Genomic DNA, 15,035 nt, shown 5'->3' with positions numbered 1-15,035 from the left:
AACATCACTTTGAAACTAGAGAGAAATCAGAGTAGACGAGTGGTTTTATCCATACCCTACCTCTTCTCTTTTTCTTCCCCACCCCAAAAGAAATCTTACATGTCGGCTCAGTGTGTTAAAAAGCAGAGCTGACCTAATTAAGTAAAAGAAAGGACACAGAGGTTGATTGCTTCACCACATCCCTGAACTTAAAACCACACTATTTTACACTCTGCTCCAAAAGCAACCTATTCCATAGAAGCCAAAATTCCTCAAAGTGCTCTACATGATCTAGAAAAGGTATGGGTAAAAAATAAACTAATGCTAAATCTAACATGTTGTCATAATACAAACCCTTAACAGTTGGTAGGGGTCCATAGTAGAGAGATTTATGGACTTCTAAGGGTAGGACTAATTCAGAACTTATTTTAGATACAAGAAGTCTCCTGGAGACCTTCCTTTAAAGTGGTTTTTGGGAGACACTGCTTTTGGGTGTCTTCCAGGGCTCTCTGCTTCACACAAGCCTCCCAGCAATAGGTGTCAACAGATATCTGGTGGGTTGAGATGGTAGGTGAGTGAGTGAGTGGAGAGGGTAAGTAAGAGTGGGTTTATAAAATCCTAGAAGCAAGAAAAAAGTAATTTCAGGACAAATGAGAAGAAATAACACTTAACTTAGCTCATAATAAAGTTAGATAACGTGTTACCCAAGATAACTTGACGTGATAGGTAGATAGATAGGCATATAGATGACTGATTGATAAATGAATATAAATAAATAAATGCATAAAAGATTATAGAATATTAATATAAATGAAAGGTACTTGTGTTATGTACTAATTTTTTGAAATTAAGCAGATCAAAGGACTTTATATATGGGAATGAGAGATCTTAGAGGGTTACAGAACATTTTTTGCCACAAAACATATTTTTGGAACGTGTATTTTCAAGAGAATTAAGCTGAAGGAAACAGAATAACATGTACCTAAGTTATTAAATTTTAAAATTCACAATTCAGTTGCTATTTTACATTTCAATTTCTCTCAAAGTTTAGCCAACAAAAGGCATTTATAAGCCCTCCAATACTGGTAAATATGTCAGTTCAGGACAAAAAGAAAAGCTCACAAAAGATTGGTTATGAAATTGATTGATTCATTATTTATACTTACAGAAGTGCATGTAAGACCAGAACACTTATACACATTAGCAAAAATAGTTTCAGGATGAATTAGACTAACAAGAAAAATAAGGGTAAAAGCGGGCAGCTTTAAGTTATTACCAAATGTCCCTGTGTTTCCTACTGGCCAAGGCAAAAATAGAAAACATAGCTCTCCCCATGATTCAGTCATCACAATGTGAGAGGAGAGCAGGAGTTACATAACTATTCCTGGTCCTGAAACCTGAGAGGAATTCTCCTGGGAAGCCTCAGTGAGAGGATGCCATGTTATTTAGTGAACCCTGCCTTCAAAAACGTCTTTACACCTATTTATATAATCAAATCCATAGAGTCTGTATAACTCAAATTTTATATTGTCTTCTATTTACTTGAAAGTAATACAGATAGCATGAAAGAGCACAAGGTTGCATACTTAACTATTATGTTTGTCTTCAGCAAATGGTTATAAAACAGCCATAGTGTGGTAGGCATTGGGAAAGGCCAGAAAAGGATGTAAACAGTTAACTAAAATACAGGCATTATGGATTTCTCTATAAGAAGGTAACAGATAACAGAATGCAAATATTACCTGAGTTGATAGTAACTTCAAATACAATAACATCAAAATTGAGATCTTCTGTTTACTGTAATTTGTTGACAATAGCAAAATTGAAGGAAAAAACTTAAATATCCATCAGTAAAAGCTGTATCATTTCATTGTAGCTGGATGCTCATTTATGACCTGCTGAAACTGTATGAGAGAGAGAGTATGTGCATGTACACGCCCGTGTGTGTATCCACAGAGCTTTGTTGCATGTTAGCATGGACAACAGATGTCTAAAAAAACATCCAAGATATGTTTAACCTTATTTCTAACCTGGCAGTTGAGTAGCATTCTTTGTTTTACCTAGATCAACCTCTTCCTTTTGCTCTCCAGCCTGGCTATTTCTCTACTGTCTAAATCAAATTAAGCCTTATTTCAGCCCAATTCCAAGTAATAAATAAGGAAGCTGCTTCTTGTTTCAGCTGTAACATTCATCTCTCCTGAAACATCTATTTCTGTAGTCAATAGTCTGCTCCATCTCATTATAACTTATTTCATTACCAGGCAATATTTTTGGTACTAATACTGCAAAACTGACTTTGAGCTGTTTCTGAGCTGTTTGACTTTATTGATGTTGATTTTGTCACTAGTATCATACTATCTAAATTACTACTACTTAGTAATATTTCTGTAAGTAAATGATAGGGCTGGCTCCTCTTCTAAGCAACCTTCCAATGATGCTTTTCTTTTGCAAAGTATTCTTATTCATTTATAATTAGTTTGAGTTCCATGGAAGGCTCTGGTATTTTGCCTGGTACCGTTTCTTTAGTCTACTAAATATAACTTGACCCTTTTCTCAATAACTTAAGAATTATCACAGTGAAAAGTCTGTGATTCTCTATGTTGATACAATGATACTCATGGGATCTGTTGAGATTCATGAGGCTGTTAGTGCTTATGCTGTGTAAGTCCTATGCTTTGCATAGTTTTTCTCTTCTATTGCTTGTTAGTAGTTTTCACTGTTAGACGCCATTCATATACTTACTTTGTAGCAGACCTGCCATCACCCCAGCCCCCCTTTTCCCCTAATTTTCTGCTTTTGACTTGTTTTGCCCTGGGAAGACAGATGACCAGCTCATTAAAAATGTTTGTAAAGCTATGGATAAGGAAACTTTGAACCAGAGCATCTCTAAGGAGGTTTTATGTGTTTGTTTTGTTAGGTTTTGTTTTTAGACTTTAGAACATGAACTGCCAAAACATATTTTAGGTGTCTTGAGGCATTTTCCCCAGCTCTTCTTTATTTTGAAGGGGTGTGATGAGCTGTATTTTAAGAAAATAAATATGATATCTTTAACCGAGTACTAAACTTTATTGGGGGTGTCTAATAGTTGTACTTATTCTAATTTTTAAAAATACAAGTTTATCTACAAAATAAACATAATTTTTGTTTCTGTCATTTGTAAACTCTGTAGGATGGCTCCATCTTTCTTACCGAATCATTAAAATGCTATTTCCCTGAAGTTGATTTTTTTCTTCCTTTTTTTTAAAATTTCTTTTTTTAAAACTTGGTTGGCAACTTAGATGTCTTCCCCCCCAGTAAATACAAGACACGTAAGATCTTGAATAGGGAAACGCTGGTTCTTTACTCCCCCAACTCCCTCTGAAGGGAGGCTTGTCTGTCTGGTGATAGACGGGTGATAGACTACAGGGAAGAAGGGCCCAGGAGGCCGCTGGCCTGCAGCTGTTAACGCCTGAGCTCCCTCAGGACATTTTCATCTCTCTTGCCCGCACCAGAAACAAAGTAGAGCTGTTCTTTTACCCTTTACCTAACCACAGAATAATGGCTTAAATACTAAGTGTGTTTTTGCATTTCAGGTTATGGTTTTGTCGACTTTGACAGCCCTGCAGCAGCTCAAAAAGCTGTGTCTGCCCTGAAGGCCAGTGGGATTCAAGCTCAAATGGCAAAGGTGAGTTGAGAGCCAGCAATTGCTTCTCTGTTCCACAGCTTTGGTTGTGAAGCCCAACAGGTCTGCTTTTTCTGTCTGCATCTGCAATCTCCCCTTCATCCCACTCAGCACAGCACCTTCTGGACACTTGTCCTGTGCCTTCACAGCCTCCACAGTCACTATTGTGCAGAGGACTGTTCCTTGTAACTTAATCTATGAAGGGGGATTTATAAATATATAAAATTTACATAGTAAATTATGTAACCCCATAAGTAAATTGAGAAATAGCAGCATATTTTCTCAGGTAATTAGGTATTTGTGAGTCTTTAAGATCTGTACTGTTCGTTGGTTTTTTTTTAAATTTGAATGTCAATGCCCAAGGAATGAATACACTTCTAGACATGTTTCAAAAGATAATTGTGTATAGCATATAACATATTGTATTTCAAAAATATATATAACTGGCACATATATTATACAAATAATAAAACAAGTAGTTTTAATGCATATGTGGGCTACAGATGCTATTTCTACTGTACAATAGAGAGACATTTTTAGGTATTGATTATTAATGGGATATAAATCTACTTTTTAGTAGTTCTATAATGACTTTATTCAAAACTTATTTCTGATGAACTTTTAGCATATTTTAGATGAGCAATATTGTTGAAAATTTCTTCAGGTGAGTAATTTGCTTGAATGTTAGGGGATTATAAAATGGGAGACCATGTTTCATGCTTAAAATGTATTTTAGCACAGTACACATGGATGTTAATTATGATAAGGTACATTTTTCTTGAAAACTTTCATATTATGGTAGTTTCCCTCTATGGTTTTGACTTTGAATATCACAGTTTCTGGATGTAAATGGAGTTGATCAGCCAGTCATTGTGTCTTTCTCTTTGCATTAGGTTCATCCTGAAAGTTAGTTTAAGATGCTCAGACCCTCTTCCAAAAGTAATGATGCCTTAGATAGACTTGATGGCCTTGAAAAAGTTGGCCTTACATGATCTAAATCCCTAGTTCAGGTGTAGTCATAATTCTAAAGCTGGAGGGACCTTAGATTGTCTTGTGCATCTGCCCCCAACCCCACTTTCAAACGGGCATGGCCTTTTCATTAAAAGAGCTAAGGCTCAATGACGAGAGTCACACTTGGAATGACATGCATCTCTTAAGTGCTTACCTTCTATAATACACATTCCGTTATGCACCAAACACATTTAGGAGTCCCTGTTGAATAAATTGATATTTATGTCCCAGTCTTTATTACCCAAATGTAAGTTTGCGTTACATCATAATACCTACTACCTACAGTGCAGTTATTAAGACATCTGTGTAATTACGTAAATTTTTTAAAACCTGAGTTCTTCAGTTGCTACAGAAAATATTTTCAAGCCTGAAACTCAGCAGTTTGATCTTTTGAGTATTCTTTTTTAAAAGAGCAATACTTTTATATTATCTGGCTTCTTCAAGTAAAGAGGAAAGTAATTTTATACTGTCTTCTGCTACTTTTGAATTATAGCACGTAATTGTTCCCTGAGAAGCATTTACATACACATAAGAAGGTTCATAGAAGTTAAAGGACTCTGGTAAGCAGATAAGTTACCTCCCAGGACCTTAAGGATGTTGAAGAACCAGTGTGCAGCTGTAGGGTAGAGATGTACTTTGAATGAAAGAATCAACATAAAGATTTCAGTAATTAGTAAGAGGAATCACCTTTCTAAGTAGCCATTGCCATTTAATATTTTTAAAACTTTGCATTGAGTTGGACTTACTTTAGATTTTCTTAAACTCCAGAGTAAGCAGTTAAAATAAACAGAGACTATATATATATAGATTTTTTTTTTTTTTTTTTTTTTTTTTTTTTTTTTTTTTTTGAGACAGGGTCTCGCTCTGTCACCCAGGCTGGAGTGCAGTGGCACAGTCTTGGCTCACTGCAACCTCTGTCCCTCCAGGTTCAAGCGATTCTCCTGCCTCAGCCTCCTGAGTAGCTGGGATTACAGGCACGTGCCACCACGCCCGGATGATTTTTGTATTTTTAGTAGAGACAGGGTTTTGCCATGTTGGCCAGGCTGGTCTCGAACTCCTGATCTCAAGCGATCTGCCTGCCTCAGCCTCTCAAAGTGCTGAGATTACAGGCATGAACCACCACACCTGGCCTCAGAAAGTGTAAATATTGAGCACCATGGTTTTCAGATTATTTGTCCATCATATAGAGATTCTCTGTGACATTATTGAAAGACAGTGATTATGAGGTTTTAAATATGTTTATTGTGACTATGTGATACCTATGTTGCATAATGATTTGCAGAATGTTTAATCTGGTTCTGTAAACAATGGGTAACCCGGCATTGTATAAGCAGGACTTTTAGGGCACACTCGGAAAACAACTTTCTTCTTTCCCCCACTGTCCATTCTATTAATAATGCACTCACTGAAGGCCTTGCTTTTGGATAAAATCCAGGGCAAGTCTCATGACTTCGCAGCCACTGTCGTTATTTCAAGAAGTTCCTCCATCTTCTTTCATTTCAGGTGTTTCTGGTTGATATGTGTTTGGTAGAATGCCTCAATTTTTCATAGCCAAACTCCATGAAGCATACATATGTTTCAATACATTTTCAGTCAGAGTCTCAAGTTACATAGCAAATACAGTTTATAGAATGTCAGACTCATATGTAGATGTTTTTAAAACTGCTGAGAGTCAACATAAGGGATGTGTGTCTTGGATATTGTTGGTGCTGAGAGAGACATCACAGCCTAAAAAGCAATTGTTGGCTGACATCCGTATTGATTATTTGGTGATCAGGAAGCAGTGTTTCCATCCCAACAGAACCATTTGTTATATGTGTGCATACGCATACAGAGACAGATGTAATGATGATTGTATTTAGTTACATTTTAGGGAATTATAGAAAAATAGGAAAATAAAATAGTTACATTTTAGAAAATTTGGTTGAGGATTATGACTGATGTGTAATACATTATAATTTTTTCCTGTTTAACATAATGTGAAATAGGCTCTCGGTTAACATTTTGATGCTGAATTTCTGATTTTCAGGAACAGATTATGATGTTAAGTGTGTGTGATGCCTGTAATTTAATACTCCAATACTGTTTACTTGACAAAAATTTTGAGTATCATGTAGTGAATCTTCAGCTGAAGCTTCTCCCTTCCCTTCTGCTTCAAGTAGCAAGCTTATAGTGAGATGAGCAAATGATTCATTTCTTTCCTATTTCCAAAGCTTGTGTTTTTCTCACTCTTCCTTCAGCTCACTAGCCATGGCTTCATTTAACCCCTCCAGGGATGGTGTGCTGGAAAAGGATGACCTGACAGTGAGGTCATCTGATGTTGATTTCTCTAGCCAAGCAGCATGCTGATGTTTTCTCTCATGGAATGCTTTGGTTTTCTGAGATCTTTAACCAACTCCATCCCCACCTCCCTAAATTGATCTTTCTCTCCTATAGCTCCTTGAAGTGAAAGAATACATGTCCTCAGGTTAACATGGTCAGCTCCTGATAATCTAACGGTCTATCTTCAGCCCCTTTCTGCTGGGATTTCTTCCCCTCGAAGCAGCCTTCTTGGGAGGATCTAACACAACCCTGGGCCAACTCTACCTGTGTGGCCCACATCTGATCTACCTTTGCCAGTCATCCTTAGGAGAGAGTTACTTCCCAGCCATACTTCTCAGCCTTTCAGCCTTTCTCCTTGAAGATTCCCTTAGATTTTAAGTTAGACATCTATCTATTGTATCCATTCAGGTTCCTGAGACACAGATCAAGTTCCCTGAGTGGTCGCCCCCTCTTGCTTGACTGATGGTGAGAGGAAAGCGATTCACATGGTGAGACTTGGAACGCTTCACCATTTCTCTCCCCATAAATGCTCACTCTCAGTCTCTCCAGTCTCTTAGACATAGACAGGAGGTGAGCGGTCAGTTAAGTGTCCCAAACCAGTTCTCAGCCAGCTCCTTTCAGGCTGTCTTTAGGTGGTCTGATTTCTCACTCTGGAATGTGGGAGTGCCTGACACCCATTGTTTTGTGGTCTCCCCTCAAACAGAATTAGAAAGAGTTCTATTTTAGCAATCTGTTAAGAATGTAGAGGCTTCAGTTAGAGTGGCCCCTGAACACTTACCTAGGCATCATTTTCAATGCCTATAATATTAAGCAGCATAGAATATTAACTATACACTGTTTTGAAGAAGCCTTTACAATGCATTTATTCAAAACTGGACTCGGTATGGATTGGCACTATATGTCGTGTCTACAGCGCTCTTCAAATACTAGCTTTCCCCCAGGCTGAAAATGAGCACTGTTCAAAGACCTCTTTTGAAAGCTTGATACTATACATTGGCTAAGGAAAAGGACCCCTTCCTCCATCATCTGTGGCGAGGACCAATACTCAGGTTCAGAGGTGCTGGCCAGCTGCCAACATTCTGCATATTGTGAATTTCTTTAGGTCCCTGTAGAATGACTTGAGATTCCTAGACCTGATTTCTTTTTTATGATATCATTATAGTTACAAGAGGTATTTTAAATGTCAGTCATTTATTGTTCTATACCATAGAACCATGAGTTTGAGTATCTAGACTTGACTTAGCCCCTTTATGCTGTCTGGATAAAGGAACACCTGAAACACATCTTTCAGGGAGATGATTTTTGTTTTGTTTTGTTTTGTTTTTTGCGACCAGATCTGGCTCTGTCACCCAGGCTGGAGTGCAGTGGGGTGATGTCGGCTCACTGCAACCTCCGCCTCCCGGGTTCAAGCAGTCCTTCCACCCTCAGTTTCCTGAGTAGCTGGGACTACAGGCACGCACTACCATACCTGGCTAATTTTTGTATTTTTTTGCAGAGACCGGGTTTCGCCATGTTGCCCAGGCTGGTCTTGCACTCGTGAGCTCAAGCAATCCACCTGCCTAGGACTCCCAAAGTGCTAGGATTATAAGCATGAGCCACCACACCCAGCAGGGAAATGATTTTTAAAAGGAGTTTAAGTCCAGCCCCTGTGCTTGGGTGATAGGGAGGGTACCCGTCACTTTCCACTCTCCTCTAATGAGCTAATCAGGATACTATAATGTGTTGAAAACTCATATTGCCATATATTAAAGTCTTTCATCTTTATATAATCAGAAAAAAATTAAGAGCAATCACTTAGAGGATGGGACAGAAATATAATATTGTTTGACATACTGGGTACCTAAGTTGAAAAAGAACCCCACAAATATTCAAAACTAAATTGCAAAACTGCAAAATGAGAGCATTAGAGACCAGTGGTTGGTTTTTATTCTTGTTTTAATTGTCAGTGCTTTGTCTGGTACCTGCCATGTGGCGGGTTTTAAGTGTTTGTTTTGTTGATGATCAAATACATTAATTGAGAAAATAACTTTTTTCCAAGCTTGGGCAGATATTGAGAATTTAAAAAGGGACAGTTTAAAATTATATCCATCAAGTACACTGATGAACCTTAACCTAATGGCCTTGGGCCTTTTGGAAAACCTGTTTATGTTAAACTAGGCAAATGTTACAAAGGTGTACATCTTTCAAATAAAAGACTCACATTCTATAAAAGGAAAAGAAACGCAGATATCGAGCTACAAAGACAGAAAACGCGAATGGACATTGTTTGTATCTATTAACAAAGTGACTTCTGTAGGCCTTTCATTTCCTCCTGTGGCCTAATGGGGGTCAGCAAATCCTCATATGTTGTTTGGCTGTTGGGAAGTTTACACTTTTTTTTTTCAATAAATAGGCAGTCACACGAGCAGGAATGTAATCCCCCCTCTCCATCCAGAGCTTCACCATGCTCTGAGCAGTTTGCAGTCACATGCCAGTGACCGGCTATCTGCTGGTTGTTGAACCTATTCTGTACAAGAGAAAACAGATGTCTGCTCTTACTGCCAAGTCCCCGTTCTTGCATTTTAGGAACCATTCCACACGCACGGGGAGGTTTTTGTTAATTTCTTTTGGATGATGACTGAGTGCTTTACGCTGTGCAGGACTTCTGAGCCTGGCTTTTCTACTCACATGAACGTTAGTAGCTGTTTATCGCTCTGACGGCCAATGTGGGATCTAGTTTTCTACTTGTTATGGAAGCCCTTGAACCCTTCCATGCCTAGGGACAAAGGAGGCCCATTGACCCTATTTTTATGTTTGGTCACCTATAATTGAAAGAATAAGTGTTTTTTTCAGACATAGTATTGTAAATAATAAACCAGTTATGGTTGTCACTGATTTTAAAGATACTAAACTATCCTCATTTCAAGAACCACCACCAGTTATCGCACGTATTATATGTCCTGTTCACAGTGAATGTGTGGTTATAAGAATGCATAGACAACAACTAAAAAGAAAGTAAAATTTAAAAAGAAAAAAAAAAACACCCATGAAAAGAAGGGATTAGAAAAAAAAGAATTCATGGACACTTTGTTATTTTGTGGCATGTGCTGCCAGCTTGGAGTTTGTTCCCATTCTTTTTTTTTTTTTTTTAAATTACTGCAACTTCGTGGACAATGTTTGTAGGATATATTGGCCGTTTGAAAAGAAACATAAATAACATTAGCGCTAAAGGTCATCCCAAATGAAATTAGGTTTCTAACTGACAGGGTCATTGCTATTGAAAACAAATGCATTAACATCATAGGAAATACTTACCTGCGTTAGTCTACTCTATTTCACTATATCGAAGAGTGGGTTAAGAGCCCAGTTCTTTCTGGGATTCTGATTTATAGCATTTTTCAATATTATTTCCTCATCGGTAAACTTTCAAGTTGAATCAAGACTTTAAAGCATGTGTAATATTTTTAATAATATTTTAATAACAGAAGCAACTAAAACACAGATTTAGTGCCTACATTGTCGATCCCCTTCTAAAAATTCTTCATACATAACAAATTATCCTATGAATATTCTTAAATATGTCATTTAGATTTTCCTAATTGTAATTTTAAAAGAAAGACCACTCCATATATACTCCATATATATGTGTGTATGTATATATATATGTATATGTATATATACACGCATACACACACACACACGCACACACACACATATGTGAGAGAAACAATCTTGCTCTGTTGCCCAGGCTGGAATGCAGTAGCATGATCACAACTCATTACAACCTTGAACTCCTGGGCTTAAGCAATCCTCCTGCCTCAGCCTCCCAAATAGCTGGGACTACAGATGGGCACCACTACATCTGGCTAATTTTTTTTTTTTAAGAGATGAGGTCTCACTGTGTTGTCTAGGCTGGTCTCAAACTCTTGGTCCCAGATGATCCTCCCACCTTGGCCTATACTGGGATTGCAAGTGTGAGCCACTGTGCCTGGCCTCACAATATTTTGATATGTGTTTCTTCTGTAACATTTTTTATACCATATCTCTGTCCAAAGAGTGTTTTAGTGCCCTTTAATTAAGGGGTCCCCATCTTCATTAAAAGATAGAACCTAAAATCAAAACTAAGATGGGTTTGATCATATCATTCCCCTGCTTCCATGCCTCCGAAACCACCCTATTTTTCAAGATGTAGCTTTCAAACTGCAATTTCTTCTTCCTCCTGTTTCCCCGTCACCTACCAGTATACGATCATGTGTTGCTTAATGACGGGGATACATTCTGGTGAATGCATTGTTAGGTGATTTTGTCATCATGTGCACATCATAGAGTGTACTTACACAAACCCAGATGGTGTAGCCTGCTGTACACCTAGGCTATGTGGTATGGCCTCTTGCTCTTAGGCTGCTAACCTGTACAACATCTTACTGTACTGAATACTGTTAGCAGTTATAATACAATGATAAGTATTTGTGTATCTAAATATAGAAAAGGTACAGTAAAAATATGGTATAAAAGATAAAAATGGTGCATCCTTATAGGGCACTTACGATGACTGGAGCTTAGAGGACTGGAAGTTGCTCTGGATGAGTCAGTGAGTGAGTGGTGAGTGAATGGGAAGGCCTAAGACATTACACTGCTGTAGACTTTATATAAACACTATACACTTAGACTACATTAAATTTATTTTAAAAAATTTCTTTCTGGCCAGGCACGGTGGCCTACACCTTTAATCCCAGCACTTTGGGAGGCCAAGGTGGGTGGATCAAGAGATCGAGACCATCCTGGCCAACATGGTGAAACTCCGTCTCTACTAAAAATACAAAAATTAGCTGGGCGTGGTAGCACACGCCTGTAATCCCAGCTACTCGGGAGGCTGAGGCAGGAGAATCGCTTGAACCCGGGAGGCAGAGGTTGCAGTGAGCTGAGGTCGTGCCACTGCACTCCAGCCTGGCACAGAGCAAGACTCCATCTCAAAAAAAGAAAAATTTTTGTTCTTCATTAATGAATTAGCTTATTGTAACTTTTTTACTTTATAAACCTTTAAATTTAAGTTTTTGACTTTTGTCAAATGTGTGCGTTTTAGCTTAAAACACATACATTGTGCAGCTGTACAAAAGTATTTTCTTTATACATTTATTCTATAAGCATTGTTCTATTTTAAGATTTATTATTATTTTCTAAACTTTTTTATAAAAAACTAAGACACTAACACACACATTAGCCAGGGCTACACAGTGTCAGGATCATCAAGACATTACCAGGTGATAGGAAGTTTTCATCTCTGTTAGAGGACCACCATCGTATATGCCATCCGCCATTAACTGAAATGTCATTATGCAGCTCATGTGCATAGTATCACAAGATAAGCATGGCTAATCTTCCTGGAGTGTCAGTATTACTTACTGGTATTAGGTCAAAAACATTGTTTCTCTATTAAAATAAACTTAGATAGGAAGTAGATTGCAAAATTTACATGACTTTTTTTTTAAGATAAAACACAAGACTTCAAGAACGTTTTGCAGCTCTGGCAAGGCTACCTTGCCTTTTGCCTACAGTTACATAATTATTCTCCTTGCTTTTAGCCCTGCTTAAGTAGGAAAGCTGAAGCAGTAGTGACTGACAAAGTAAAATCAAACTCCTTAGATAGCCTTTTGCAAGCCTCTTGACTTCTGCTTGATCTTCGGGTCCCAAGTCAATGCCATGTCCTCTGAACAAAGTATTTCCTTCCCCATCTACTCCTGAGTTCAGCTTTTCCAAGAGTCTAAAATTTTCTCTACCCAGAATTGATTATGTTATATGGCTTTGTGATTTCTTGTTTTCATTAAATTATCTGTTTTTACTGTTGGTGATCATGACTCAAAAGTAATGTGAACTTTGCCATAGAGCAGAGGACGGGAATTTGGGCAGATCCCTATTGGACTCTAGATGACTTGGTCCAGAATCCTTCATGTATCTCTAAATTGAATTATTAGCAATAATTAAATTGAAATAATAGCTTCCTGCGCAATAGTGTGCCTGAAATGGACTCCTAAAAATAACAGTGGAGGAGAGATCGGTTATTTTTAGAAACACCGCAAACAACTGAGAGTTGTGTTTCCATGAGGGCATCCTCTCCAACTCAGTAGTGCCATTTCCAGATCTGCTAAGAAGGGCTTGGTGGGATCGTGTCTGGCCTGCACAGATTGTCCAAGCTTCAGACACTATTTTCAAGCGTCCAAGGTGACTTTGGTGTTCTGAGGTTCTGAGTACTTTAAAAGGACTTGACCAAAGAAAGTAGCTAATAAAAATAGGTGTGTTAACATAAGTATCTCACCTTCTGTTGGAAATTAATGGACAACACTCTCTTCTGTTTTAGCAACAGGAACAAGATCCTACCAACCTCTACATTTCTAATTTGCCACTCTCCATGGATGAGCAAGAACTAGAAAATATGCTCAAACCATTTGGACAAGTTATTTCTACAAGGATACTACGTGATTCCAGTGGTACAAGTCGTGGTGTTGGCTTTGCTAGGTAAGCCTTCTGCCCGGTCTTTATTATGTCAACAATAATAGCTTTGCCAAGTTATCTTGGAAAATTAAAAATGACCAAGAAGAGAGAGTTTCAGCTAGGGTTAAGGGAGCAGTTGCACCGTGAACTTAAATTATGTGTAAATACCAGACTGCATTTTTCCAGATCTTTTGCAAGTTCATTAGAATTCATGAAGCTCAGCACACTAAATATTTGGGTCCTTATGGAAAGGAATTATCACATGAGTAAAAGTTCTGAACATGTGTGTGTCCTTAGATCAGGATGCTTCTAACTTTTTAAAAATAACAGTCAGTCTCCTAAATTCAATAGATAAATCAGTATGTTTTTTCTTATTCGATGGAAATTTGATTCATCAATAAAGTAAATGAGTTAGGTTTTAAAATGAAATATGTAAAACATTCAGAAAAGTAAGACAAGGACATGATAACTGTGTAACCACCACACAGATATGACAGATACTAACATTTTATAATTTCTGTTTCAGACTTTTTTTTTTTTTTCCAAGAAATAAAACCTAGGCCAGGCATGGTGGCTCATGCCTGTAATCCCAGCACTTTGGGAGGCCAGGCAGGCAGAGTTCGAAACCTACCTGGCCAACGTGGCGAAACCCTGTCTTTGCTAAAAATACAAAAATTAACTGGGCCTGGTGGCAGGCACCTGTCATCCCAGCTGCTTGGGAGGCTGAGACATGAGAATCGCTTGAACCTGGGGGGATGGAGGTTGCAGTGAGCCGAGATCACGCCACTGCACTCCAGCCTGGGCAACAGAGCGAGACTGTCTTAAAATAAATAAATAAATAAATAAATAAAATCTTCTAGGGGCTGCACGCAGTGGTTCACACCTATAATCCCAGCACCTGGGGAGGCCAAGGCGGAAGGTTTGCTTGAGCCCAAAAGTTTGATACCAGCCTGGGCAACATAGCGAGACCCTTTCTCTGCAAAAAGTTTAAAAATTAGCCAGGTATGGTGGCACATCCCTATAGTCCCAGCTGCAGGGGAAGCTGAGGCAGAAGGATTGCTTCAGCCCAGGAATTGGAGGATACAGTGAGCCTTGATCATGCCAGTGCAGTCCAGTCTGGGTGACAGACCTGTCTTTCAAAAAAAAAAAAAAAAAAGTCTAAAAGTCTAGTTATAACTAAAGTGCCCTCACTCCTTCCATCTAATTTTTTATCTTTTTCTTCCCAGAAAAAAAACACTTCAGAATAGTGGTTATTTTGGTTTCTGATGGAAAAATACTAAATAGAAAGCTCTTTGATTTTGATCAGAATTCTAATCTAAAAGCCCATGTATAAAAGCTGATTTTTATATGATGCATTAATTAGAAACTTATTAATACTCTGCAATAACAAATAATGTATACATATTTTAAAGTTTTGACTTTGATTTTGTAGGAAGAATTTCTGAGAGTTTGCTTTTATACACAAATGACAATCACATCTTACCTCAGACCTGTTATATATCAACAAAGCATTATTATTATGTTGTTTTATATATAAGAAAATTGAGACAAAAAAGGGAACTTTTCCATAGTTACCTAACTGCCAAATAATGAA

The 15,035-nt window shown here is 37.9% G+C and overlaps 1 protein-coding gene across 27 annotated transcripts in view; it reads left to right on the top strand.

Moving 5' to 3' along the window:
• RBMS1 (RNA binding motif single stranded interacting protein 1) overlaps positions 1-15,035 on the top strand; it is a 221,515-nt gene that overhangs the window by 176,254 nt on the left and 30,226 nt on the right. For all 27 annotated transcript variants that reach the window (XM_009237775.4, XM_002812517.6, XM_063712833.1 and 24 more), the window contains 2 exons: positions 3,552-3,643; positions 13,308-13,465. In XM_009237775.4, the coding sequence (XP_009236050.1) occupies positions 3,552-3,643; positions 13,308-13,465 (250 nt within the window). The remainder of the gene's footprint in view (positions 1-3,551; positions 3,644-13,307; positions 13,466-15,035) is intronic.

Source organism: Pongo abelii, chromosome 11, assembly GCF_028885655.2.
Source record: "Pongo abelii isolate AG06213 chromosome 11, NHGRI_mPonAbe1-v2.0_pri, whole genome shotgun sequence".
In the NCBI taxonomy this organism is placed as follows: domain Eukaryota; kingdom Metazoa; phylum Chordata; class Mammalia; order Primates; family Hominidae; genus Pongo; species Pongo abelii.
Note: the sequence above shows the minus strand (reverse complement) of the source record. Positions and strands in the feature narration are given on the sequence as shown.